The sequence below is a fragment of the Dromaius novaehollandiae genome, chromosome 34, assembly GCF_036370855.1.
Source record: "Dromaius novaehollandiae isolate bDroNov1 chromosome 34, bDroNov1.hap1, whole genome shotgun sequence".
NCBI classification, from domain to species: domain Eukaryota; kingdom Metazoa; phylum Chordata; class Aves; order Casuariiformes; family Dromaiidae; genus Dromaius; species Dromaius novaehollandiae.
The window spans coordinates 1,334,637-1,361,158 of record NC_088133.1 but is presented as its reverse complement, the minus strand read 5'-3'; the positions used below and the strand labels follow the sequence as shown (position 1 = coordinate 1,361,158).

Here is a 26,522-nt window from a genome sequence, read left to right as displayed (position 1 = left end):
GCAGTCTCTCCCCCCACCCCGTACAGCACCCAGTGCTGCTCTCCAGCACCAAACACAGCACCCACAGCTCCCCCCACATAACACAGGCCCCCCCATCCCTGCCCCCCCACATCCAAAGACCCCCCCTAGCACCCAAGATGACACCCACAGCCCCCCCAGCTCTTGCTATCCTCAGCCACCACCAACCCCCCTTGGCCCCCCACCCCTGCCTCCACCTCACACCCATCACCCCCCCACCACCCCCCCAACAGAGCCAGGAGCCCCCCATCAGCGGCAGTGTTGTTCGCGCAGCGACCGGCTTTAATGGCGAGGGAGAAGCAAGGAACAAAACTCCGCGGGGAGCAGCCGCGAGGGCACCGTGACGTGTGTCCCCCCCCCCAGCAGCATGCCCCCCTCTGCAGCACGAAGCTCCTGGGGCACGAAGCTCCCGCTCCTCCTCTTCCTCCGCCGGCGGCTACTTCTTCTTCTGGACGTGGGCGCAATCGTACTTGCCGCGCACGACGGTGAGCTTCACGCCGGGCAGGTCCTGGGTGCGGCCGCCCTGCACCAGCACCACGTGGTGCTCCTGCAGGTTGTGGCCCTCGCCGGGGACGAAGGCGACGGCCTCGCGCCCGCCGCTCAGGCGCACCCGCACGCACTTGCGGTTCGCCGAGTTGGGCTTCTTGGGCTTGCGGATGAGGTTGCGCAGCACGACGCCCTTGAGCTGCGGGCGGCCCAAGGTGGCGCCCGGCTTGGGTGGCGGAGCCTTGGGTCGGCCCTGCCGGTGCATCTGGTTCAGGGTGGCCATGGTGTGGCCAGGCTGCGGGCAGGGGGGCTCGGGCAGCCCCGGGGGTGCGGGGCCGCGAGGCAGCAGCACGCCGAGGCCTGTGGGGCGGGGGGGGGGAGGGGGCGTCAGCGGCTGCAGAACCCCCCGGGGGCGGCCCAAGCCCAGGCTCCCTCTCCAAGACACAGCCTAAGTCCCGGCCCTCCCTCCCCCCACGCCCCGGGAGCAGCCCCCCGTCTCCGGGACACCACCCCGAGCCCCAGCCTCCCCCCCGGGGGCAGCCTGAGCCCCGGTTCCCCTCCCCGGGAGCAGCCCCCCGTCTCCGGGACACCACCCCGAGCCCCAGCCTCCCCCCCGGGGGCAGCCTGAGCCCCGGTTCCCCTCCCCAGGAGCAGCCCCCCCGCCTCCGGGACGCAGCCCCCCGCCCCAGTTCCCCTCCCCGGGACGCAGCCCCCCGTCTCCGGGGGGAGAGGCGTCCCCCCCCCCCCCCAATACGCACCCCAGCCCCGGAGCGAGGCCACGGTCCTCCGCAGAGCGCTGCCCGCCATCTTACGGGCCGACAGCACCGGCAAGCGGCGGGGCCTGAGAAGGGGGGAACGCGCCGTTAAGCGCCGCCGGCAGGGCCGCGGAAGGCGGCAGCGGCCGTGCCCGCCCGCCCCGGCCCCACCGGGACGGCGCTCGCCCCGCGCCCGCGCAGCGAAGCGACCCCGCCACCTCCTCGCCCACCTTACACCGCCGCCATTTTAAACCCCCAACTCCCGCCTCTTCCCTTTCCCCGCCCCCCCGCCGCGCTCCCATTGGCCAGCAGGAACGCCGCTCTTCCTCACCCCGTTCCTGGATTGGCTACAACAGCCCCCGTCCCCCTCCGATTGGTGCCTGATATGAACAAGTACCACCCTCCCCTCTTGATTGGCCACATTGCCGCCCTACGGGTGCGCGGCAGGGCCAAAAGACCCTCATACTTCCGCGAAAGGGGACTGTCACCATGGCAACCACCCTAGCAGTGTTTTGGGGGCCCCAGGACCCCCCCAGCGGCCCGGAGCGGGGGGGAATGGGGGGTGCTGCGACCTGCTGGACCCCCGCTAAGGTGCCTCATCCCGCTGCAAGGCAGCCAGGGACACACGTGTGCGGCCACATGCGTGTGCATCCCCCCCCCCGGGAGGTAGTACCATGCTCAGAGCCCCAGTGCCCACCGGGACATGACGGCCCCCCCGCCATGGCACCGGGCCTAGTGGGCGGCGGAGGGCGGCAGCGGGGCCGCAGGGGGGCCCAGCCGCAGCACCACGGCCGAGTGGGTGACGCGGGCGCCGTAGTGGCCGGCCCAGAACTGCGTGTCCTTGCCCCGGTGGCAGAAATGGATGTAGCGGACGCCGGGGCCGTAGTGGCGGAAGACGTGCGAGACCTGCCCGGGGAGGGAGACAAAGCCGCCATGGAGCCGGGGGGGGCCGGAGCACCCCCGTGCCTCAGTTTCCCCGAGTGCTGAGCTGCCGGTGGCACCAGGGGACAGTTCGGGGGGGGCGGCGCTCACCTGTCGGTACTGCTGGTCGTTCCACTGTGGCACAGGCTCGGGCTGGGCCTCGAAGGTGGCGAGGACGGCGCGGCGGTCGGCAGCCAGCAGCCGCACGTGCAGCGAGTACTTGCAGCCGCAGTCCGCCCGGGCGCCCCACCTGCACGCAGCGGAGGGCGGCTCGAGGGCGTCCTGGTGCCGCCGCGGTGTCACCCCCCACCCCAGTGGCGTCACCTCCCGGCCCGGCGCAGCCCGCGGCCGCTCACCAGTCGGAGATGTGGATCTCGGGCTGGTGGATGTCAAGCAATTCCTCCCAGAATCCTTCAGCCAGCAGGTCGATGAGCTGCGATTTACTGCACCAGCTGCACGGGGAGAAGGGAGTCAAAAATCACGCACCGTGGGGCACCCGGAGGCGTGGGGCACCCCGAGGTGTGGGGCACCCCGAGGCGACGCAGGTAGAACCGGGAGGGAACCCAAGGCTCAGCGTCGCCAACTCACTTGTAGGAGGAGACGAAGCAGGTCTGGGCCGGGGCACCCTCGAGCGGGTGCCGGTTCTCCTCTATCGCCCAGCCGTCACCGCCGCTCTGGACCTGCCAGTGGGCGAATTTCTCTGCAGGGAGGCGGCAAGTGGGTGCCGGGGTGTCCCCAAACCGCGTGTGTCCCCCCCCGCCGCCCCGGCGCTACCTGTGCCACAGGGGTTGCGGAGGAGGTTGCGACCCAACGGTTGCAGCACGCAGAGCCGGGCCCAGGCGGTGGGCGGCGGCGGGGGGCCGCGGCGGGCGGCCTCGAGGCAGGCGGCGGGGCCGGCCCGCTCCAGCCGCAGCCGCCACACCGTGGGCCCGTCGACGGCGGCCCGCCAGCGCCGGCACACCAGGCGGCAGCGGGTGGCCAGGGCGCGCGCCGGCACCCAGCTCAGGATCAGCGCCAGCACCTCGTCCGGCACCGCGGACAGGTCGAGGAGGCAGGGCCCGGCGCTGCCGCCGCCGCCGCTCGGCTCCCGGCTCCGCTCCCGGCTCCGCTCCCGGCTTGCTGACTGCCCCATGGCTCACCGCTGCACTGCCATCACGCCATGACCGGCCGGGGGCCGGCGCCTGCGGGGGGGGGGGGGGGGGGGGGACATGAGACACAGGAGGGTTTTGACGCCATGGGGCCCAGGCGTCCGGGACTCGCTAGCTCTGCCCCTCGTTCCCGGACGGAAAGGGAGCTGTGAGTCCGGGATTCCCATGACCCCCCCTCCCCCAGCTGCCCTATGCAGACCCCCGGAGCCTCCCCCCTGCTGCTGGTCCCCCCCCCACCAAGGACCCAGGAGTCCTGATCCCCCCATGTGACCCCTCCCAACACAGACCCCAGAACCCCCCCCGAAGGGCCCAGGAGTCCTGACCCCCCATGACCCCTCCCAACACAGACCCACCCCAGGAGCTCCACACCCTCCGGGAGCCTCCCCCCGCCCCCCCGCGGCCCCACCCGGCCCACAGCGCCCTCACCACCCAGCCAGCCCCGATCTCCATCTCTTCCTCCCACCCCCCACAACGGGCAGACAGCGCTTCCGGGTTACGAGCTGACGTCGCACCTCCGCCGGATGACGTCAGCACCCGCGCCAGTGACGCCGCAGCAGAGCGGCAGCAGCACAGCACAACCCTCCCCCCTCCCCCCCTAGGGGCGCGTCTCCTTTAAGCCTGGCCGCGCCCCTCCTTCTTCCCCGCCTCCATGAGTCACTCACGGTCTCCGCCAATCGCCGCGCGGCGCAACTCCCCCCGCGCCTCGTGAGTGGGCGGTGCCCTCGGAGCGACGGCTGTTCCCGCCTATTGCTGCGGCGAAGCGGAGAAGGGGCGGGGCTCCGGGGCGAAAGAGGCGGGGAGGCCCACCCCTCCTGCCCCGCCCCCGGGGGGCGGTGCCCGTTGCCGGGGGAACGGAGGCGAGGGAGGGGCGGGGCGGGTGCCCGGATGTGGCTCTTTCCTAACATGGCGGCGGCGGCGGCCGAGTGACCGGGCGGGAGCGCGAGCGCCGGCCCCGCCCCTCGGGCAGCGCCAGGGGTGAGCGGTGGGGGGGGGGGGGAGATGGGGAAGGGGGGCTGAGAGAAGGGGGGTTTGGGGATACGGGGAGTTTGGGGGGCTGAGGGAAAGGGGGAGCTGGGGAGGCTGAGGAGGAGCTGGGGGGCTGGGGGCTATGGAGGGTTTGGGGGACTGAGAGAAAAGGGGAGCTGGGGGGGGCTGAGGGGGAGATTTGGGGCTGAGAGGAGGCCGAGGAGGAGCTGGGGGGCAGAGAGGAGGCTGAGAGAAAGGGGGAGCTGGGGGGGCTGAGGGGGGAGATGGGGGCTGGGGGATATGGAGGTTTGGGGAACTGAGAGGAGGCTGAGAGAAAGGGGGAGCTGGGGGGGCTGAGGGGGGACATGGGGGCTGGGGGATATGGAGGGTTTGGGGAACTGAGAGGAGGCTGAGAGAAAGGGGGAACTGGGGGGGCTGAGGAGGAGATGGAGGGCTGAGAAGAGGCTGAGGGAAAGGGGGAGAAGAGGGGGTTGAGGGGGAGATGGGGAGCTGAGAGGAGGCTGAGGGAAAGGGGGAGAAGAGGGGGTTGAGGGGGAGATGGGGAGCTGAGAGGAGGCTGAGGGAGAGGGGGAGATGGGGGGCTGAGAGGAGGCTGATGGAGAGGGGGAGATGGGGGGCTGAGAGGAGGCTGAGGGGGAGATGGAGATGGAGCTGAGGACAGGCTGAGAGAAAGGGGGGCACTGGGGGGGCTGAGGAGGAGCTGGGGGGGCCGAAAGCAGGCTGAGAGAAAGGGGGGGCCTGTCTGAATCCTTCCGATGGCGAGAGCGAGAGGGCTGGAGACCCCGGGGGGGGGGTGAAGCCGGAGGCTGGGGAGGGAGGAGACCCCCGGGGGGGTGACCCAGGGCCGGGCGAACACCGGTGTGCCGGACTCGTCTGCGGGGAGGCCGAGGGGGGGGAACAGGGTGCGATTTTGAGGCGAGGCGGAAGGGCCGTTTGCAGCAGGTGGGGAGAGGGTGGAGACCGGGGCTCTGCCCTCCTCCGAGCCCTAAAAATAGCCGGGATTGCGGCTTGGGAGGCATCGCCGGGAGCCGCAGGGATCCTCACAGAAATCTCCTCTTCCCCCGCAGCATCTCCTCGCCGAGGCTCCCGGCATGCCGAGCTGACTCGGACACGAATTTCCCCCCGCTCGCAGGTAGGGAAACGGGGACGGGATAATTCGCCTGGGAGTCCAGCCCGGGAATCCTTCCTCGCTGCGGCTCCCTCTCCGATTGCTGCGTGCCGCTTTCCAGAAGTGCTTATTCCGCACGGCAGCTCGGGGCACTTCATGCTTTAATATCCACGAAGGATCCCGCGTCGGACTCTGAGGCAGCTGAGGAAAACAAGGCTGAGGAAGCAAACACTGCTTCTCTTGTAAAACACATCTAACCCTCTTTGCCTTCCGCAAACATAGGTCGAAGCGAGGGAGGAAAATCAGGCAAAGTGCGATTGTTGTCGCTGCTGGTTTCGCGCGCGATGGTTTTTCTGGGGCTCTCTGGGACGTAGAAATGCAAGTCAGGTTTTTTTCCCTGCGTGTTTGGTAACAGCGCTGTCGCTGACCGTGTTCAGGAGCAGATGTCTCTCGATCTAGCGCTTCAATTAGCCGGAGCGGCAATGCTGCTAATTGCTAGTAAGTGGAACGGGGGAGTAAATTAAAAGCGGAGCGAGACTTCGCCTGCACGTGCTGCAGACGCTGGTGTTTTTTCCCAATAAAAATAGCTGTGTTTATTGGTGCCCGGGGGTCGCAAAATCGGGCTCGGGAGAGAGCGAACGCTCCCCTCGAGGCACGCCGAGCGGCATGCGGGGGCATTTCTGATGACCCAGTTGCTTCATGTGATTGACGGGACCTGGGAAACCCGGTTTTCATCTATTTTTACTCTTGGTACTTTGCTTTTTTTATATGTTCATCAGTGTTTATGGGGCAGCTCTCTTCCTGGCATCTAGGTGATTTTAATGCTCAAGTTGAACTGCGGAGAGCTCCAGGGCTGGGCTTTTTCTTGCATTTCGTGCCAGTTTGGGCTGGATATTCAGAGAAAGCGAGTTGTACAGGAGCCGAGATGCCTCAGCGCTACTAATTCCTGTGTTTCTCACTGGATATCCCTTGAAAACGAGGTTTTGCCGCAGTTTGGCACATCGGGAGCAGAAAAAGGATAACAAAAATCTCAGAAAAGGTTAAAAAAATCAGAAAAGGATAAAAAAAAAAAACAGGAAAGGATTAAAAAAAACCCGTGGCGCTCCTCTCTGAGCAAACGTAGGGCTCGCGCTGCCGCTCCGCTCCTTGCGCTCGCAGCCGCTCTCTGCCTCCCTGCAGCGGAGCTGGTGCCAGCGGCGCCTGGGAAAGTTTTTCTGTCCCGCCGATTGCTCTCGCCAGGGGCGGAAAATCGACGGGCAGCGGTGCCGGCGGCGCCTGCCAAGTGTGGGTACAGTTCTCAGCCGTGGATTTACTCGCTTGCGTAACCCGTTTTCCCCGTGCCCACCGGTTCGCCGGGCTGAATTTAACCAGAGACGAGGCTGGTGCATCTTGCGCTGCGTTTGCCTTGTTATTTCGCATTGAGCATAATGCTTTGTTGAAGCAAAGCTGCGGAATAAAACCAGAAAAACTCCAGAATTACTTTTTAGTTACGTTTTCGCTGCAAATTAGTTTTGCAACAATGAACTGGGCGTGTTACGGGGTTCGACAGCATCCTGCACAACGGGCTTGTGAATATCTGCAAATTGGGTTTATTGAGAATACGCAGCTGTAGAGTGTGGCTGTAGGGAGGATACGGCCAACCGTAGGAGAGCCCAAGGAAAAAAGCAGCTTTTGAAATAAAGCCCCAAACAAAGTTTGAATAGGAGCCAAAGAATTAGCTGCTTGCTGCCAGTAAAAACATTAACTAATCCTGGCAGCCTTTTAAGGAAAGTGTCTTGCTTTCTGGTTAAGAAATAAACCTGTTAGATTTATTTATTTTCCCCTGCACAGGTTGAGGGAGGCTTTCTGGAAACGGCGTCTAAATTCCACGTAGAAATACGTGAAACACCGCGGAGTCGTAACGCGAGGCTGTGCGAATCCGCGGCCGACGTCGGTCGTATTCCAGTAAACACTTCTGACCTGTAACTCTTCAGAGAAACCTCCTCGGCCTGCTGATCAGGTACCACTCAGCGCTCCCAAATAACCCGCCAGCAAATATTTTGGTGCTGAAATAACCGCCGCGCTTCCCGGTGTAGAGACCGGCGTGATAACGATCGCTGCCCGCTCGGGTTACGTTTCACCTCCGTTCGATGGAAACGCGCGCCCTGCTCCCTTCCCTCCGTGCCGATCCGAGTGCCCAGATGTTTTCCAGAGACCGGTTATCTTTATTTACATGCGCAGAGGTGACATTTATTTTGCCAGCACTTATCGAATCTGCCAGAAGGAAGCTGGCTCTGTGGAAATAAAAAGCCACGGGGTTTTGCTCCAGACCCCTTGGTGCGCTTTGTGCCATCTCCAGTTACGAGTCAGAGGTTGCGTTTGCCAACTCGCTTGACGCTGCCTCGCCGAGGACGATTTTTTGGGATGTTATTGGTGTTTTAAAACACACGTTCCCAGTCGGAATTGTGTTTGGAAACAGGTTCCACCTGCGGGATGCTCCGAGGTCTTTGCTAGACCAGCGGGCTCCCTCGCGTCGCGCGGCTTCTCTCTGCAGCGGGATCAGGTTCCTCTTCCCGTCCTCTCGCTGCTGCTTTTCTTTTCGGGGGGGAGATATTTTATTAATGGCCCCGTAGGCTGCCGGACAGGGAGTGCCTCGCCACTCCTCGTCCGTGCGGAGAGTGGGAGAGTCCGAACCCGCCCAGGCGCCGAGACAAATGCCTCTATTTGTTTTGATTATTGAATAGTAAAAAGGGGGGGGAAAACACACAAACGTCGCTGTACGTTAGCGTGCGGCGACTGCGGTCGTGCCGGCGCGGGGAGCGAGTTCCCGGGTCTCCGCGGCCAGTGCGTACCGCTGACTCCGGGCGAAAGGTTTGGCGTCTTGGGGCTTTTCTTCGGATCCGCGGCCGGGCGAGAGCTCGGGGTGCCGGCGTTGGGGCCAGGCCGCTCTTCCCCGAGCAGCGATCGCCGCGGGCCAGACGCTGGCAGCGGGTCCCGTCGAGACCCGAACTTTCCTCGTGGTCCGACGTTCCCAGGTGGGAGCAGCAGCCCGGGAAGGGCAGAAACGCAGCACGGGGAGGGGAGGGAAGCGATCGGACGCGAAAGGTGCTCGGCTTTGAGGAGGACGGGGTTTGGGAGGTGGCAGCGCCGGAGCACACGTACGTAACGTGCTCCTACCGCGTTCCCCTTTGCGCAGCAGACTCGATTCCTCGGCACCTGCCTTTTCGGATAAATAACGCACGAGCTCGCGGGCGGCTGGCGGAGGAGGAAGAGGGGATGGGAGGGAAGGAGGTGTATTCCCCGCTCCGCAGGGAACCGCTTTGCGTTTCCTTATTTTCCCGGATTCCTTGCTTCCCCTGCTTAGCTGGGAGCCGATTTTTGTCCCGTCTTTAAAAGCAACAGAGTAAAACTCCCCCCGAGACGGGCAGCCCGCAGGTATTCGCGCTGATGACCAGCCCCGCTCACGATCCGGGGTGCGGATGAGGGCAGCGCTTGCTCCCGTCTCGGCCCAGTTTGCAGGGAAGACGAGCCGTCTCTTCCTGAGAAAAGCTGCGAGGGCCGAGTCAGCTCAGCCGGGGCTGGATCCCGATTCCGGGATCTTCTCCTCGGGAAGCAGCCGGTGTAATTAATGCGATTCCCCAAAACCGGGGATGGCTGCAATTCAGGTCGCGTTAACACGCTCCGCTCCGCCGTGGAGGGACGGGTCGCTCCCGCCGCGGGAGCCGGGCAGATCCATCCCTGCCGCCGTCTTCCCCGGCTCCGGGAGAAATCCCAGGGACCTCCTGCGGCTTCCGCACAGCCTAATTACAGCGGCGGCATTTTTATTTAACGAAAGCTGATGTCCCTGGAGCTCAGCAGAGGCCGGGCAGGATGTTTAGGAACTGAACCGTGGCGGGTTTAGTGTTTCGGAGGCGGCTCTGCGCAGCAGCTCGCGTTTCAAAGCGGATTTCCCCGCCGGCGTGATGCATTCTGAAGGATTTGCTGTTTTCTTCGATTTTCTTTCCCTTTCCCCCAAGCAGAAGCCACGTTCTTTCCCCAGGCTTAATAGAAACTACCCGTTCTGGCGCGTGGAGTGGTTTTGAGACTAAAACAATGGTTTCTTAGCCCAAATAATCCCACTGGCTGATTCCTCCAACGGAGCTGGCGAAGCAGGCTCATCCGTCAGCCGAGGTCGGGCCGCCGCGTCGGTGTTTTAGGCTTTACCGGCTTCGGGGTGAATCTGTGCGTTTAAATAATGACTATTTTCTCTAATGAAGTTGCGCGTAATGAAAGCGTAATTCTTCTGAACTGTGCTTGCTCCGCTCTTCCTCCCCCACGCCGCGCGCTTACCCAGTGCGAACGAGCTATAATTTTCGTAAATGATGTAAGGGGCTAATTAAAGGTTTTACTCGGCTAATCAGCTTGCAGTTTAATTAGCACCGAATGGTAATCGCTTGCCGGAACATAAATTGACTTCTCGGCTGCTATCGGCCCTGTTACGGTTTATTTAACATCCCGCTCGTTCCTGGGGGGGGATGTTAAATAGAAAAAGGGGCGCAGGGTGCTGTCCGATTGCACTCTCGCTGCCTCTGCGCACATCTTCCTCTAGCAGGTTGCGTTTTATTTCTCTTTTTTCCCTGATCTGGTTAAAATAGCAAACCGCAAGAGGGAAACTCGGGAGCATCCCTGCGAGGAGCGTGTTGTGCTGAGGTGGCTGAGTTTAAGGGCAGCCCAGCAGTAAAGAATCGCTTCAGGATGGAAAATACTCTTGGTGCAGCCACGAGTTTGGACCCTGGAGCTCGAGTTTTGCCTGTAAAGTGCAGAAAAAAGCGTCTGCTTTTCTTCCTGCTCCTCTTGAAGCTGCGTCGAGCCGCCGTACGACAGCCAGACGCTGACGGATCATCGGCCTGGAAGCGCTCCTTGAAATCACCTTGCGACACCGAAATCCTGTCGCCCTCCCGGCCTGCAGCGCGCGGAGCCCCAGGGCCGGGGCGAAAGCCGAGCTCTCCGAGCGCCCGTAATTAATGCACCGCTTCGGTGGGATAACTGGAGATGCCCGTGCCGGTTCGCGCTCGCATTCCTCGCATGCCTCGCCGCTCCCTGGCCCCGGCAGTTCCCATCTCGGTGGAAACCTCACGCCGCAGGAGCCGTGTCCGTTCCTCAGGGGTCACAAAGCTGCAGTAAAATGAACTTTCAGCGGTCGTGGGCCGTAAAACCACCTGGTCCTATAGGGAAAGGACATAAAAATGTAGGAATTTGGCTCTCGTGGCTCTGGTGTCCGAGCAGCTCAGTCGTTCGTGTACTTATGGCCGGTAGCGGTCTGGAAATGGTGCTTTGAGGTGGGTTGAGATACGTACATATAATATATGCATATATATATATGTATGTATATATATATGTATGTATCTTGATGGCATTGTTTAGGGCAGCTTGAGAGCTGAGATTTCCCGATTCCGCGCCTTTTCTTGCTGTTTTTGAGCTGTCCTTTCCCTTCGGACCGCCTGCCCTCGGAAGCCACGCCAGCACGGCTCTCGCGTCCCGCCGGATAGCCGATCCCAGCCGGAGAAGCGCGTCTGCTGCCTGGGATGGCTTTAACAAGGTGTTTTAGCTGCTTTTGTGGACCACAGTGGCAGCACCTGGGACACCGCCGGAGACACACGGAGAACAGGGTCTGCGAAGCGTCCCCGTCTCGCTGTCACCGAAGGGGAGGCCCTGGGTTTGTGCTTGCGACTGTACTGGTGGTTTTTTTCCTCCCTGTGACAAATACTTCAGCCGATAACAACGTTGTCACCTTGTAAAATCCCTCCGAGGGATTTTACACTCCTCCTTTCTCTCTCGCGGGAACGCTGGTGCGGAAGAGCTGCCGCGGTGGGAGATAAATTCAACAAATGCTCACGTCGGCTTGGCTCCTGCGGCGTTCCCGTCGCCGCGCTTGTTGTGGGGTGCCTGTTGACAGTCTACCCCACCTCCCGGAGCTCCGCAACAGTATTTTTCCAAAATCCAGCCAGGCTGGTTCGTGCCGGCAGCGGAAACGTGGTAACCCAGCCTTGATGTCCTCCTCCCGCTGCCGGAGGAGGTGGTGGCAGCGCCAAGGCTGCCGCTTCTTAACCCCACCGATAAAACGAACGGCGGATTTGTCTCCCAAACCATAAAAACGTTGGATTTAGGAGTCTGGAAGATTTGGGGCCGATTTGTCCCCTCTCGCTGAGTCTCCGGTTCCAGCGGAGCTGTTTTGGATTCACGCAGGGACCCGTCTCCCCTTGAAGCGGAGGAGGAGGTCGCCCACCCCAAGTCCTTCTCCCTCCCTAAGGATTTTTAAGCCCAAGTCGTGTTTAGAAGCGCAAACTGCTGCCAGATTACATTAAAATCATCATTACTAGTAATTCCCCTCCGAGGCTGCCGGGACAGCGAGAGTGGCTGTGCGTAAACGAAAGGGACTTTGGCTCTGTTTGTGGTTATTTATTGTTCGAAGCTCTTGGTTCCTAATGGCACCGTCTCCAGGTGGAGAGGTGACCTCCCTGCGCGGCTCCTTCTGGATTATCCTCCTTTTGCCACTGTGGAGCAGAGCGGAGACTCCCGCGCCCGACTAAGGAGCCCCGGGAGGTGAATCCATCCCTTGTCGGACCCGGGCGGTCGTGTGGTCGGAGCAGGGTGGCTCTGAGCCCGCGTGAGCGCTCGCGGGGTTTGGTCACGAGCTGCGCGCGCCCTCATTTATTTTTTAACGTAATTAGATCCGTTGATGAAGAATCGGAGCATCCTGGCTGACGGGGGAAACCTTGGCGGATCCGGTTCACTTCCCCGGCGGTTTAACTCCATGTTAAGGAGTTGGAGGGGGGAAGAAGAGCTCCCGGATAAAGACCGAGTCCGACTCCTCCAGCCGTGACCAAAGCGATCGCTGAACGCGGAGAAACCTGTTTGTTCGGGCCTCGGGTCTGCCCGGCGTGGACGGGGAGGAGGAGGCGACGTCGGATGTAAATTGGGAGGCTTTTTAATCAGTTTGGCTTCCACTTGAAGCTTCATTTCAGGGGTTTGGTTAACCCCGCTGCAAGCGGATGAGTCGCACGTAACAGCTCATCGGCTGGTGGGACGGTTGTTCCCTAACTCCCGGTGCTGAGTTTGTCTTTATGAGGTTTTCCACACTGGTTGTTAAGCTGCTCACGCTTCCCGAGACCCCAAAAAGGACGTGCAATCTGTGTTTCCTGCATTAAAATAATATCCTTTGTAATTAAAAGCACTTTTCTTGTATTTCAAGGTGCGGAACGGGAAGGGATTTGCCTGATTTTAGATTTTAGACTGGTTTTTGCACTGGTGTCGTTGCTACCACTGATATTTTTCTCAAGGTTTTGCCTTTAGCCAATGTTTTTTGAGCCGGGAAGAGCGGCCCGGCGCGGAGCAGGGCCACGTCGCGGCCCCGGAGAAGCCGAGTGCCCGCAGCCGCCGCGGCCGAGCCGTCGGGGCTTCTGGAGGCGTATGTCAGGTCCGGTTAGCGAAGCGCGGGTTCGCATCTCGGCTCGAGGCCCCCAGGTACGTGAGCTCATTGCCGACGATTTGAGGGCTTTTCCCGAAGGATTTTGGGTTCTTCCTTGCTCCGGAGACCAACCTGCAAGAGCTGAAAGAGCCGTGACTTCAGGAATTTCCTCCTGGCCATCCCATCTGAGAACTTCTGAATCTACGCGAAGCGGTCGAACCTCCAAAATCGCTTTCTTTCCCACAAAACTTTTAGCCAACGTGATTTTCCTGCAGTTCTAGGCAAAGTCTCCAGCAGAACCTGCTCCGAGCTCCTTTCCTTTCCGGAGCCGGTTTTATAAACTCCGTGGAAGTCGCTGCGGGACCTTCCGAAGGCCGCGCGCCTCTGAGGGGCTGCAGTGCCTCGTCTCCACTTAGCAACGAGCTTGGCCTGTTAATTCCAACTGGCTCCAAATTTTGTTTCCGCCTGAATTATCCCCGAGTGCCCAGGGCTGCGATCCGCTCGTCCTTCCCGCAGCGGTTAGTCTCCCGCCGGGACACTCCCGCCGAGGCGCTAAAAGAGCGTGCAGTTAATCCCGCTTCCAAGGGAGAAACGTGCTCGGCAGGGCTTGAGCCCATATCTCCAGGAACCGCGATAAGGGTAGTCGGAGCTCGCGCTTCATGGCACAGCTTGCGTCCGTGGGGAAGGGAAGGAGCCGGCCCGTTTCTGCGCGATATCGCGCTCCGGCAGTGAAGAAACCGGCTCCGAATGCTGGAAGGAGTTTCTGCGCCGACTGTCTCTTCTTGCCCGAAGCCGGGGGGATTGAGCCAAAACCAGTTTGATGACGCTTTGGCGGAGAAGGTGCAATTCCGCATCGGCGCCCGAAGGTGAGCGTACGTCGTAAACCGGGGGAAAAGGTACAAGTGAGCCAGCAGCTCCGCTCGGGCTTTTATTTTAAGGTTTTTTATTATTATTTTTATTATTATTACCTACTTTTTATTATTATTACCTATTTTTTTCCCTCGCGTGCCTGAGATTCTTTCCAAATGGAAACCTATGTCACTCAGTTTGAAAATCCAATCTGCTTTCTTTTTTTACCCCTCCTCCCGTACCGGTTTTCGAGCGGGGCGGCTAGTTTTGCGGGAAGCCTGGATCCTTTTGCTGTCCGAACAGCCTGCGGGTCTCGAGCGCCTTTTCTCCGAAGCCCTCGGCGCCCTTTACGATCCTCCTCCGTTCGGATACGTCACTATGACCCCGCCGTGCCGAAGGCGAAACCGAAGCACGGGGAGGCGACTTTGCCGCTGCGGAGAGCTGGGAATGGATCCCAGGAAGCTGCGTTCCTCCGTCCCTTTCCTCCTCCAGCTCTGCTTAAACACTGAGTCATCGCGGGGCGATGCCGGCGGCTGGCGGAAGGGGAGAAACGAGGATTAGATAAGCGTTTATCGCTCCGACGCCGAACGTCCCGGGAGAGCTGGGCTGTCGGAGGCGTTTGCTGCTAAGAAAACTGCTCACGAGGCCGATTCCTTTTTCTTTTCTTCTCGTGTGTGTGCTGATAACTATTTTGGCTCTGGGCAGCGCGGCGTTGCTTTGCCGCCGCTCTGCCCAGCGCCGCGTGCTTATGGAAACAGCGAGGCGTTGTATTTGCACAGCTCCGAAACAATATTTTTGGAGGGTTAAGCTCTGGCTTAACCCTCGCGCCGCCAACCTTTGCTCCTCGCCGGAGCTGACGCTTCTTTTGCTGTGAATAGCTGCGACGTCAGGACGACGGGGGCAATTTGGGTAAATAAGAGGATTTATTGCTGTTTGAAGCGGGGAAGACACTCTTCAGGGCGGCTCCTCGCGTCCGACAGCCCAAACTGCTGCAAGAGGAGGCTGTCGGCGAGGAAGACGCCAGAGAAGCGGAAGGACGAGGCCGATGGTGCCGGCGGACGGGAGGAAACACGCCGGTTCCGTTAACGTGCGGTTTGCGGATCGGGATGCGATGAGCCGCGGCCGGCTCCGGAGGAGGACATCCCCCTCTATCCACTTCATATTTTTTTGACTGATATCTTAAAACTTGGGACAAAAAGAAGCCAAAACCTGCTTCCATTTGTGCTATGGACAAGCGATGGGAATAGCTGGATTTCAGAGGTAAGCCTTCCACTTGGATCTCCGAGGCGCTCCCAAGACGCGCTCCCGAAGCGCCACGGCCTTAATTAGAGGGCACTGAGCAAGCAAGCGAGCTGCAGGCTTAGGAAATATTAGGCTCAGCAAGACGCGTGCTTTTCAAATTTCGTTACGATGCGAGAAGACCTGGGGGACGGCGCTAGGCCTTCGATGCGCTTTTATCTTCCCGCGAATTAATTAGCGCGTTTTTAGGCTTCAACGTCGCTGCTGGGGGCTCTTCTTGCTCCTGGCAGCCGAACGGAGCAGCTGGTGTGTTCGTGCAGCCGCAGCAGCGCTCAGACGTCTAAATCGGAGGGTTTTAAAGTTTCTCCGCTTTCGCTTTTTCTCCTCTCCGGAAAGATGAAGCGAGGAAACCCGCCGAGCGCTGAAGCGCAACCTCGAGCCCGTTCGGCTCCCGAGGCGATGGATCGCGTCGAGCCGCTCACGGCAGCGCCGCGCTGGAGGCGGTCGCGTCGGGCTTTGCAAAAAAAAAAAACCCCAAAGCACCCGTTTTCTGCACGGCGCCGCCTCCTTGCTCGCTTTTGGGGCAATGCTCCGGTATTTCAGGAGAAATCCCTATTCCATTAGCGGGATTTGGCTCCTCCGAGCGTGTGTTTCCCCACGTGGACCTCTCCGGCTGGCGGTGAGATCGTCCAAGGGAGCCTCCTGATGCCCTCCGAGACCTAAAAATGCCACGTTTTCTTTTTTTTTTTCCATGCTGTTGGCTTTTTCGGGCTCGCTCAGCACCGCCGAGCAGCTTTCCCGAGCTCGTTCCCGAGGTTCGCTAGAGAATTGGGCCCATTCCCGCGTTTTCTTTGGAGCTAAGGATGGAGAAGAGCGAAGCCGCCCGCTGATGTCGAAGCCTCGTTGTTTCCGACGCCGTGGACTGTCGCGGGTCCGAGGACGGATGCTCCCCGTCCACCCGGAGCCATGCTGCTTCCCGCAAGTTCGCTTTAACCCCTCCATGGCTCCAGGCAGCAAAACGCTCCCCTGGTTTGGTTTCCTCCTCATTTCGGGGGTTTTTCCTTCTCCCGGAGCGTCGCGGCGGCCACCCGCTCCTGGAAAAGCGAGTTTTGGCTGCGGAGACCCAGGTGAGACCGGCATCAGGGCTCAGCCGGGCCGCTCTCCCCGCCGGAGCGTCTCGGGAGGCGGCAAGGGCGAGAAAAGCCCCCGGCTTCCTCGTGTGAACCCGGTGCAACCGGTTCTCCGGGCGCGAGCCGTGAAGCGCGCCGAGCCGGCGGAGCGAGCACGGCGGGGAGGGAAGTGCCGGCGGGCAGAGCTGCACTGCTGCAAGACGCCTGGGCTCTCGGCTCCCCCTTGCCTTTAATCCCGGCGGGTTTTCCCCGGCTCCGCTCGGCCGGCGGGAAGCAGGAGGATGGCGAAGGTGAGCGACGCCCTGCCTTCATCATCTTTTTTCCCCCCAGCGATTTTCAGCCAAGGGATTTGGCGCGGGGAGGCTCGTCGGAGCCTCGAGCTGAAATCGGATCCTCCTCCATGGGCGAGCGGGATGCTGCCGATTAAAACCCTGATCTCCCTCTCAGGGGGGATTTATCTGACATCTCAATTTAAATCAATTTTTTTCCTCTCTTCTTTTATTATATATTTTTAGAGGCACTAGGAAATTCCCAGCCAGCACTAAAACGCTGCCGATGTGCACCCAGAAATCAGGAGAGTATCTGCCCCGCGTTGTTTATCTGGGGCAGCTAAAAGCGTTCGTTAATGGCTGACTAATTAAACGAAGCGGCGAAAGCTGGGTCCCGCCGCCGGCCCCGGCAGGATTTGGCCGAGCTCCGTCCGGACTCGGCCTCGGCGAGCAGAGCCCGTAAGTTGAAATTTTGCTTCGTGCGCGGTGGGACGGAGCCGCGGGGCCGCCGTGGCCACGTGCTGGTGATGCTTTTGCCCGTGCTGGTGGTGCAAAACGCGACGGGAGCCTTCGAGGGCGCTTCCCCGCTTGCAAAGGGGCGATAAAAACCACGACGGAGGCATCCGGGCGGAGAGGGACCTTCCCTCTGCTTAACGGATTGGGGATTTATTAAGAAAACTAGCGGGCGGGAAGGCGAATCTCCCGAGCCGCCTCGGCGGAGGCCGCGTCCCCCGGGACGGTTTTGCAGCTGCGATTTCCTGCGCGGAGGCAGCAACGGTGCCGGCAGCTGTGAAGTTTTGCGCCGGGTAGGAAGCAGCTTGAGGAGGCTTTAAAATGGAAGGAAACCGCTGCGATCGGCACCCGAAGGCAGGGAAAGCCCCGTGAGCGGAGAGGAGCGGAGGTGCGCGCTCACGTCGGCTCCCTCTGCGGCGAGCTCTTCCCGAGGATCGTTCCTGCCTGCACCCCGAGCTGCAAAAGGCTCGAACGGGCCTTAAAGAGCAGCCTGAAACGCTGGTTTTCCTCCGACTGGTCTCCCTCTCCTGCTTCCCCGTCCTGGATTGGAAAAAACTGGGTTTTCTGCTGCCGTCGGGGAGCCGGGATGCGGCAGGAGCAGCCGCCACTGGGCTCCTTCCCGTTACTCATCCCTGCGACTGGAAAGTGGATCTGTGCGCGGCCTTGCTGTCCCGCGAGCTCAGTTTCATGCCCTGAATACCCCTGCAGAGGGAATTTGGGGAGAATTTCTATTTTTTCCCCTCTTTTTCGTTAAAACCCGAGCGATTTCTAAAGGGGAAAAAAGCCGAGCATGCTTTCACGCTTCAGGTTAAGGCGAACGAAGCGCTGATCTTCCCCGAGACTCGTGCCAACGGCTTCTGCCGGCATCACAGCCGGGCTCCGGTGGGTCCAGCCTGCTTCTCTTCCCTTTTTGCACCGCGCAGGAGGAGAAGCCGACAGGCAGGTCATCAAAAATGCGTGGAAACAGCTGGAAAGCACAGCTGCTTCTTCTCCTTTTCTTACAAATCCCGATTATATTTGCAGTGAGGGCTGCGCCGAGCAAACCCGAAAGCCGCGACGGGTGCAAGCCGGCTTTCAGGCGCGCTTGCCTCGTTCGGGGAGGGCTTTGCCGGCGCTTTGAAGCGCTGCCGGGCCCGAAAGGATGCGGGCGGCGTAAACAAGGCTCCATTGTGCGCCGCCGCCTTGTTTATGGGAGGGAAAACCGTGCCGGGGGTCCACCCTGGGGCCGGACATCCTCTGCCAAGGCAGTGCCGGGCTTCGGACCCACGAAGCCCCTCGTCCCACGCCGGGAGCCCGAAACGCTCCCCCGACGGCGGGGAGAGCTGCCGGGACGGAGCTCACCCGGCCTCACTGCCGCAGCACCCGGCTTTTGTCGTGAAACCGCGGCAGAGCCGGACGGATCTGTCCGGGATTCGCCGTTTCCAGCCGCCGTTTCCAGCCGCCATTTCCAGCCCGGCTCTGAGCGAATCCGCAAATTTATTAGAAACCATTTGCAGGCTGCTTTTGCTGATCCATTTTGGTTTTTCTAGGAAAAGCAGCAAATATTCTCTCCCCGGTCCCGCGTGGCTCATGAGCAGAACAAAAACGCGCCGAGCTCTGAAAAGTGCCATGGTTTCCGCGTGGACCAAACCGGCTTCGCTGCCAGCTCCGTCTCCCGCCTGGCGCACGTAACTCATCACCCCCAAATTTATTCCTCTTTGCACCTCATTTTTCTTTAAATCTAGCTTTTAATTGCGGGAGGTTTGGGCTTAGCTTTTAAATTTTGGAGCATTAGTGCAAGGCAGGAGGAAACGACAGCGAAATGTCTGCGAGCGCCGGGATCCGGCAGTGTCGGATGCTCGGTGCCTCTAAACCTGGAGGAGACTCAGCAGAGACCGACTGGGTCTTCGAAGGTGTAAAAAGCCGCGGCGGAGAGTGGGGAATAAGCGGGTTTAACGGGAGAGTCAGCGACCGAAAGGGTCCCCGCCGGCCACGTTAAACGCGGGGCGACGGAGGACTTGGGTTTCCTCAAGTCCTGTTTTCTCTGCCCTTCTCAGGAGCTTTTACCCCTCGGATTATTATTTTTACCCCCCGCTGGAGGCTCTGTGCCAGCCGCGAGCATTTGCCCCCAGCCTGAGTCCTGCTGTCGGAGCCGTGCCGGCCACGAGAGTGTCGTTAATTCAAATTAATTAGGACGCAGGCTGGGCGATCGCAAATCCAGCTGGGAACTGCGAAAGCAGCCTCAGCGGAGGCCGGCCCGGCTCACGGGCTGCGAACGAGGTCGGATCCGCGCCGGGCTCGCGGGGGCTAAAGGTGTTTCCTTTTGGCACGGCAGCCGGTGCGCGGCGGGTAATTATTTTTCCAGAGAATAAGGTCAGTTCCTAAAGGAGGGAGATGCGTTTTGCAGCCCGCCGCCGTCTCCGGCGCGATGCCTCCCTCTCCTCCCTCCTCCCCGCTTCATTTTCTCGCCCCTCTCTCCGTCTCGCAGGTCTCCTCGCCGACCTCACCATGTTCAGCAAGAAGAAGAAGCGCCTCGAGATCTCCGCTCCCTCCAACTTCGAGCACCGCGTCCACACGGGCTACGACCAGCAGGAGCAGAAGTTCACGGGGCTGCCGCGGCAATGGCAGGGCATCATCGAGGAGTCGGCCAAGCGGCCCAAGCCGCTGGTGGACCCCGGCTGCATCACCGCCATCCAGCACGGCTCGCAGAAGGTAGGCGCCTCCGCCGCGGGGCTGCTCCCGGCGAGGCCGGCGCGGCTCGGCTCGCGGTCCGGAGGCGCCTGCGTTGCGCGGGACCGCGAGCGCTGCGGCCGCTCGGCGAGGGGAGCCAGGGTGGGATAACTTAGGGGGGGTTTTCCCCCTTTTTCCCCCTTTCTGGGTGATTTATTCGGTCCCGCAAGCGCGCAGACGGCGATAGCGCTTGCGTCTCCGGCCGCGCGGGCTCGGAACCGCCAAGTTGTCCCCCGTGGATGGGAGCGAGCTGCCAGGCCGCAGGGTAAAGGCACTGCGGCTCCTCTCACCCGTCCTCGTGTTACCAAATCCTCCCCGGAGCTGGAAAGCTCACGGAAACATCGCGCCGGGGAAGGAAACGGCGCGCGCTCCTTCGCCTATCGCTCCTCCCCTCCCCGCTGCTTCTGTTTCCCCCGAGCCACCATTGTCATCCTTCAAACCGGGCCTCTGCGAGGAAACCCCTCGCCCTCCTGGCTTTTCCTTAACCCTGATTAAGTGTCTTCAAGCCCGTCTGGGCGAGCGTGCCTGGAGAAAGCTTCGGGCCCCGGCGGAGCGGGGAAGGAGCCGGCCCGCTGCCCGTCTTCCCTGCGGCCCCCGAGCTGGGTGACGCTCGGCTCTGCCGCGGCGGCGGTCAAAAAGAAAACCGGAATACCGGAAAACGAGACCGTAGAACGAGTCGTCCCGGTGTTGACCGTGGCTCGGGGCGTCCGCGGCTCTCGTTTAGCGGGAGATGCCGCTGGAAGCGCTCCAACCTCCTCCGCATTGCGCTGGCCCGGCTAAAAACACGGATTCGCCCCAGGCTGCAGGGGAAACGGCTCCGGCTTTTAGCAGCTGGTGATTTTTGCTCTCACGGCGCCTTGGGCCCCTGCGCCGAGACGGTGGAAGAAGGTGCAAATCGCCCACCTGGGCACCCGCTTTGGCTCCGAGCGCTCGGAGGTGGTGGCCAAACCCCATCCGTTGCTGTGGGCTCGTGAAATGGCTGCGGCTTCCCCTTCCCTGCCCCGTTTTCTCCCCTTGGCCGGTGCAGAGAGCGAGTGGCACCGCTGATTTGGCGGGGCTGTCGCTCGCCCGACCCCCTTGCTGCAGCGGGAGGACCGTCCCCCTCCGAAAAGGTTAAATTATGCCGCTCTCCGGCGCTGCAGGGTTATTTTGGGGTTGCCGGTACTCAGAAACCTCCGCGAAGGTCCTGTGCCGGCGGCTGGGCGCAGCACGGGGAGCCGCGGCCGCCTTTGCTGCAAAAGTCGGGGATTCGGAGGCGATGCAGTTTCGGAGGAGCCGGCTCTCACGCCAAACCCCTCCGGTAAAAAGCATCCCCGGGCTTTCCGGAGGCGTTTTGCCAGGAAAACACCAAATAACCCCGAACCTGGACAAGCCGGGGGCTGAGCGGAGCTGCCCGGGGCAGGGGGCCGGGCCGCAGCTCCTTTCCCGGGGCGCCGGAGCCGGGCGGCGTGCGGAAAGCGGAGAGATTTATCGGCTGCTTTAACAGCGTAGGCAGAGCAAGCACCATCCTGTCCCCGGTGTCCCGTCTGTGCAAGCCGTCCCCCCCGTGTCCCTGTCACCCACCCAGGCATTTCATTTTTTTATTATTATTATTATTATTATTATTTTGTTTTTGTTTCTGTTTCCCTTTTTCTTTTTGTTGTGTTTCTGTTCCTGTCCGTCTCCCGTCCCGTGTCCTGCGCAAAGACCATCGTTCGGGGGAACAAAGCCGCCAAGGACGGCTCCCTGACCTGGCTGCTGGACGAGTTTGAGAACATGTCCGTGTCCCGTTCCAATTCTCTGCGCAGGGACAGCCCCCCCTTCCCGCCCCGCCGCGACCAGCTCTACCAGGAGAACGGCCTCTCCGAGGGCCCGGCTAAAGCCCGACCTCCCGAGGACGCCGGCCGGAGCAAGGAGAAAAGCCGCCACGGGGCCAAGCTAGAGCAGGGCAAGGAGAAACACCGGGCCAGGGAGGAGCAGCGCGCCCACCCGCAGCAGCCCCGCGGGCAGGACGGCGGCGGAAAACCCGCTCCCGGCGGCCGGCCGCCTCCTCCCGAGTATCCCAAACCCCCCGCCGACGGCAGAGGCCGCCCGCCCGAGCGGGACGGCCCCGCGGACGGCACCCACGGCGAGCCGGCCGAGCGCGTGGTGCGGCGGGAGCGCGCCGACGCCTCCGACAAGCGGCCCAAATCCTCCTACGCGGCGGCGGAGACCAGCCCGCAGTCCCCCCGGGACAAGCGCCCGCTCTCCGGGCCCAATATCCGGACTCCCAACATCCCCGTGTCCGAAGGGGTGATGAAGACGGCTCAGCAGACGGGACGGCCTTTTAATACCTACCCGCGGGCTGAGACCGATCCCGGCAGGGGCGCAGGTTCACAGGTAAAAGGTCCCCCCGCTTCCCCGCTCGGCTCCGATCCTCCTGGTGCGGCTCCCTCCCCGGCCGCGCAGCTCCTGGGAGCTTTTTTTCCGCCTCCTCGAAAAAGCAGTCGCTCTCCTCCGCCGGCGCCCGACGGGCGTCCTCGCTCCGACGGACGCCCGCGGGATCCGGGGCGCTCCAAGACCGCCGGGGTCTCCGGCGTCCCAGCTCCGAGCCCTGTGGCTGTCCCGGCTCCGAAGCAGCTCCGCCAGCGGCTCGCCGGACACTCTGCTCCGGGCCCCGCTCCGTCTCCTGCCCCTCGCTTTGCCGCTCGCTCTCCCGCTGCCGCATCCTCCCGCGGCACCGTCCCGGGGTCTCCGGGCCTCCGCGGTCTCCGAGCTTTCCCGCTGTCGCCTTTCGGCCTGTCTGATGCGACTCTTTCTTGCAATGGCGTTGGCGTCTCCGCGGGCGCTCGCTTGGCAGGACGCGGCTCCCGGCTGTTTGGGGACGGAGCGGAGGCAGGCACCGGCCGGCGTGATCTCCCCGCTCCCCTGCGGCTTAGCTCACTAACCAATTCCTCCTTTTTCCCCTCTTTTTTTCCTCTCTTTTAGGCAGAGCACAGGCCAGGCCGACCGCAGGAAGCGGCATCCAACGGGCCCGTGAGCTCGGCGCCCGGCAGCTCCTCCCGCGCCCCGCCGCCGGGCCCGCCGCGCGCCAAAAACCCCGAGCCGCCCGCGCCGGGCCTCAGCCCCCACGCCTCGGACCCCCAGCTGGCCCGCGCCGCCCCGCCGGCACCCGCCGCCGGCCCGCCGCAGCCCCGCTCGCCGCAGCGCGAGCCCCAGCGCGTCTCCCACGAGCAGTTCCGGGCCGCCCTGCAGATGGTGGTGGATCCCGGCGACCCCCGCGCCTACCTGGACAACTTCATCAAGATCGGCGAGGGCTCCACGGGCATCGTCTGCATCGCCACCGTCAAGAGCAGCGGCAAGCTGGTGGCCGTCAAGAAGATGGACCTGCGCAAGCAGCAGCGCCGCGAGCTGCTCTTCAACGAGGTACGGCGGCGGCGCGGCTCGTTTTCGGCGTAGGCCGGCCGAGAGGGCACCGCGGAGGGTCCGACGGATCCTTTTAGGAGCCCCGTTTCTTCCCGATTGCTCCGCCGGGAAAGCACGATCCTCCCGGGACGCCGATGAGAGCTCGTTAGCGCGTCCGGCCGCGAACGAGCGTCCGGCCCGCTCCGCAGCGCGTGCCCTTGCCGTGCTTTGCAGGTGGTGATCATGCGAGACTACCAGCACGAGAACGTGGTGGAGATGTACAACAGCTACCTGGTGGCCGACGAGCTCTGGGTGGTCATGGAGTTCCTCGAAGGCGGCGCCTTGACCGACATCGTCACGCACACCAGGTACGAGGCGCCGGGCGGCGGCGGATCCCCTTCCCCGGGGCGATCTCCCCGCTCCGCGCGGGCAAAAAGCCGCCCTGGAGGATGGGAGTCTGCGGGGACTCGGTGGCAGCGGGGACGTCGCGGAGCAGGGCCGGGAGGGCGAAAGGTTTTGGGGGGAGAAGGCAAGAGGGACGCGGTCCCCGGTCGCCGTAAGGCGCTGGGCACCGTCCCCTGCCCCGAAAAACGCGGGTTTTGGTGAACGCGCGGCCGCAGCTCTCTCCCGCTCGCAGGATGAACGAGGAGCAGATCGCGGCCGTCTGCCTGGCCGTCCTCAAGGCCTTGGCCGTGCTCCACGCGCAGGGCGTCATCCACCGCGACATCAAGAGCGACTCCATCCTGCTCACGCACGACGGCAGGGTGAGCGGCAGCCCTTCCCGGCGCGTCCCCGCGGTGGCACCGGGTGACACGAGGGGGACCCGGCGGTCGGGCGACGCGAGGTTGGCACTGCCCTTCCCTCCCTCGCTCCCGCAGCAGCCCCGGTGGCAGATCGGCTGCTATTTTATCTTGTTTTTCTCCGCTTTAATAACCCGCTGTCCCGTTTATCGGGAATCTCTGCCCTGTGCAGCGCCGCGGGGGCGAGGAGAGCTGGCCAGGCAGGGAAACCCGCTGTCCCCACCCCGCAAACGCCCCGCTCCTCCTCCTCCGCCGCGTAGGTGCGGCCTGGAAGAGGAAAAAGCAACCCAGCAGCTTTGCAGCGCTGGCGCGACGTCTGTTTTAAAGGCAGACGCTGGCTTCAGAGCCAGCTTTTCTCCCCGGGCCGCTGTTCGCACCGAAACGTTTGCGCCCTGAGCCTTTAAAGCAGCACCAGGCGCCTCGCACTTGAGCAGCTCACCCATCCCGGGATCATTTCCCAATTTCCCAAGGTTTGGGCGAGCTGGCGGCTTTAGCAAGGAGAAATCTGCCAGTTCTTTGAGGTGCCCCAAACTGCCGGGGTTTGAACTTAATCTGAGACATCTTGAGCCTGGAATTGCTTTCCAGGAGCTCGCGGTTCCCCGAGACTCCGGATCAAAGTGGGTTTTTTTCCTCACTCTTTTTTTCCTTTTCCGCCTGGAAGGCCCAAAGGGATTACACGTGACGGCGGATTAATTGCTGAGGCTCGTTTCGAAGCCGAGGCGTCGCGGGGAAGGGGAGGGAGCTCCGTTACACGAGCACGGAAAGCCCTCGCGGGAGCCGACGAAGCTCTCGGGGGGGATTTTGGAGGCGGTGGATGCGAGCGGGGAGCTCGGACGGACAGGGAGAAGCTTTCGGGGCGCCAGCGGGGTCGGGACGAGCCCAAACGTCACGGGCGTTTTCACCAGCTGCCTTTTCCCTCCAGGTGAAACTCTCCGATTTTGGCTTTTGCGCCCAAGTGAACAAGGAGGTGCCGCGGCGGAAGTCGCTGGTGGGGACGCCGTACTGGATGGCGCCGGAGCTCATCTCCCGCTTGCCCTACGGGCCGGAGGTGAGGCCGGGATCCGACCTCGGCGCCGGCTCCGGTGCCGAAAATCAGGCCGAATCCGCCGCCGCCCTGCTCGTACCGTGATGACAGCCGGTTTTGTCCCCCCTCGTCCCCTCTCGCAGGTGGATATCTGGTCCCTGGGCGTGATGGTTATCGAAATGGTTGACGGAGAGCCGCCCTATTTCAACGAGCCTCCGCTGAAGGCCATGAAGATGATCCGGGACAACCTGCCGCCGAAGCTCAAGAACGTGCACAAGGTAACGGCTGCGGCGGGGGTGTCTGGTTCCTCGGGAGGGGGGAAATGCATCCCCAGACCGGCTCACTCGCGTCCGGAGAGCCCGGAGCCGGGGAAAAACCCCGTCCGGGAAGCGTCTGGAGCTCGGCTCACGGCCGCTCCGCCTCCCCGCAGGTCTCGCCGTCTCTCAAAGGCTTCCTCGACCGCATGCTGGTGCGGGACCCGCTGCAGCGGGCCACCGCCCCCGAACTCTTGAAACACCCGTTCCTGGGCAAAGCGGGGCCCCCCTCCTCCATCGTGCCCCTCATGCGGCAGAACCGGCTCAGATGAGACGCCCCGGCGCGCGCCCAGGACGCCGAGACGCCGTGAAGCTCCCCCCCGCCGCCCTCGGCCCGCCAACGCGGGGGGCCGCAGCGCCGAGCCGGCCGCCCCCCTCGCCCCCGGCTTTGCCGACGGCGCTCCGGCTTTGCCGACGGCGCTCCCGTTTTGCCGACGGTGCCCGGCTTTCCGCCGCCTCTAACTGGATTCGTGACTGTGCCACTACTGTGGGGACGCCGCGTTCCCGGGCCGGGCCGGCGGCTCGCGGTGACAGCGGCTTCTTTTTAACGATTTCACTAATTGCCGCCGCGCGGGGAGGCGAGGACGGCGCAGCCCCCCCCCCGGGGCCGGGAAGCACCGCGGCGGCTGGGTGCCTTCCCCTTCCCGGGCGCCTCGTCCCACCCCGGAGCCCGTTTCGGGGCCGTTTGAGGCATCTCGGGTCTTTTATTTCTCTTTTATTTTTCTTTTAATCTGCTTTTCTATCGCGGCTCGGGGGGGGGTGTCTGGGATGCCGCGGGCCCAAACACTACAGCCCCTCACCGCCCCCCCCCAGGGCCGCGGGCCTCCGCCCGGGCCGAAACTACTGATTTTTTTTGGGGGGGGGGGGTCAGTTTGCCCCTCGTTCCGCAACCGGAATTTTGTTCTTTTGGGGTTTTTTTTTCCTCCCGTTTGTTCTTTTTTAAATGAAGCTATTTATATTGTCGTTTTGTAACGCTGCAGTGTCGGGGTGGGCGGAGGCGCCCGGGCCCCCCCCTTGGCCGCGGTTGAGATTACAGGTTTCCTTTTTGGAGAAAAAACAGTGTCCGGCGTGGTGGTTTTGGGGGGGGGGCTCGGACGCCTGGGTCCCTTCCAGGTGCTGTTGTCGGCGTAGAGCAGACCCCACCCTGAAGCCGTGCGGGTGGTGCCCGGCTGTGGGGGGGGGGCCAGGGACCCAGGCGTCTGGGGTTGCCCCCCCCCCCCCCCCCCCCAAGGAGGCTCTGGACACCTCCTCCACGAGGGACCCAGGCGTCCTGGGCCCCCCCCCTTCCTCCCCCCTCCACGTGGCTCTAGACACCTCCCACCCGGGAAGGGGCCCAGGTGTCCCCCCCACCCGGGACCTTCACCCCCCCAACCCCGGGAAGGGGCCCAGGTGTCCGGGGCCCCCCCACACGTGTGATGAGTTGGCCGGGGCTTGAGGCCCTTCCTGGCCCGGGGGGGGGGGGG

General features: G+C 62.7%; 3 protein-coding genes across 12 annotated transcripts; 1 reads left to right on the top strand and 2 right to left on the bottom strand.

The window, feature by feature from the left end:
• Positions 1–454: 454 nt before the first annotated feature.
• MRPS12 (mitochondrial ribosomal protein S12) lies at positions 455–1,311 on the bottom strand. The gene is made up of 2 exons (XM_064502972.1): positions 1,263–1,311; positions 455–864 (listed from the first exon to the last, which is right to left on the bottom strand). Exons 1-2 carry the CDS (start codon positions 1,309–1,311, stop codon positions 455–457), a joined length of 459 nt encoding a protein of 152 aa, XP_064359042.1.
• On the bottom strand, positions 727–3,963 carry FBXO27 (F-box protein 27). Of its 8 annotated transcripts, none has more exons than XM_064503113.1 (8): positions 3,841–3,963; positions 2,955–3,361; positions 2,769–2,880; positions 2,537–2,632; positions 2,292–2,430; positions 1,957–2,165; positions 1,263–1,345; positions 809–864 (listed from the first exon to the last, which is right to left on the bottom strand). In XM_064503113.1, exons 2-6 carry the CDS (start codon positions 3,310–3,312, stop codon positions 1,992–1,994), a joined length of 879 nt encoding a protein of 292 aa, XP_064359183.1. In that variant the 5' UTR covers positions 3,313–3,361; positions 3,841–3,963; the 3' UTR covers positions 809–864; positions 1,263–1,345; positions 1,957–1,991. The 8 variants fall into 8 exon arrangements, with proteins under 8 accessions (XP_064359190.1, XP_064359183.1, XP_064359186.1 ...); XM_064503116.1 differs by having other exon boundaries at positions 3,792–3,841; XM_064503112.1 differs by lacking the exon at positions 3,841–3,963 and adding an exon at positions 3,755–3,827.
• Positions 3,964–4,237: 274 nt separating this feature from the next.
• Positions 4,238–26,022, top strand: PAK4 (p21 (RAC1) activated kinase 4). Of its 3 annotated transcripts, none has more exons than XM_064503110.1 (10): positions 4,238–4,303; positions 5,383–5,447; positions 19,317–19,540; positions 21,245–21,916; positions 22,505–22,942; positions 23,156–23,289; positions 23,559–23,685; positions 24,644–24,769; positions 24,889–25,023; positions 25,176–26,022. In XM_064503110.1, exons 3-10 carry the CDS (start codon positions 19,337–19,339, stop codon positions 25,329–25,331), a joined length of 1,992 nt encoding a protein of 663 aa, XP_064359180.1. In that variant the 5' UTR covers positions 4,238–4,303; positions 5,383–5,447; positions 19,317–19,336; the 3' UTR covers positions 25,332–26,022. The 3 variants fall into 3 exon arrangements, with proteins under 3 accessions (XP_064359180.1, XP_064359181.1, XP_064359179.1); XM_064503111.1 differs by lacking the exon at positions 4,238–4,303 and adding an exon at positions 7,254–7,422; XM_064503109.1 differs by lacking the exons at positions 4,238–4,303; positions 5,383–5,447 and adding an exon at positions 13,550–13,715.
• Positions 26,023–26,522: the final 500 nt, after the last annotated feature.

Coding starts and splice junctions, on each gene's coding strand:
- FBXO27 (XM_064503113.1), bottom strand. CDS start 3,312: ATGGGGCAGTCAGCAAGCCGGGAGCGGAGCCGGGAGCGGAGCCGGGAG. Junction 2,431..2,536: donor GAGATCCACATCTCCGACTG/GTGAGCGGCCGC, acceptor CGCTGCGTGCAG/GTGGGGCGCCCGGGCGGACT. Junction 2,166..2,291: donor ACGACCAGCAGTACCGACAG/GTGAGCGCCGCC, acceptor CTCCCCGGGCAG/GTCTCGCACGTCTTCCGCCA.
- PAK4 (XM_064503109.1), top strand. CDS start 13,670: ATGACGCTTTGGCGGAGAAGGTGCAATTCCGCATCGGCGCCCGAAG. Junction 23,686..24,643: donor TGCTCACGCACGACGGCAGG/GTGAGCGGCAGC, acceptor TTTTCCCTCCAG/GTGAAACTCTCCGATTTTGG. Junction 25,024..25,175: donor AGCTCAAGAACGTGCACAAG/GTAACGGCTGCG, acceptor GCCTCCCCGCAG/GTCTCGCCGTCTCTCAAAGG.
- MRPS12 (XM_064502972.1), bottom strand. CDS start 1,311: ATGGCGGGCAGCGCTCTGCGGAGGACCGTGGCCTCGCTCCGGGGCTGG. Junction 865..1,262: donor GGCCTCGCTCCGGGGCTGGG/GTGCGTATTGGG, acceptor CCCGCCCCACAG/GCCTCGGCGTGCTGCTGCCT.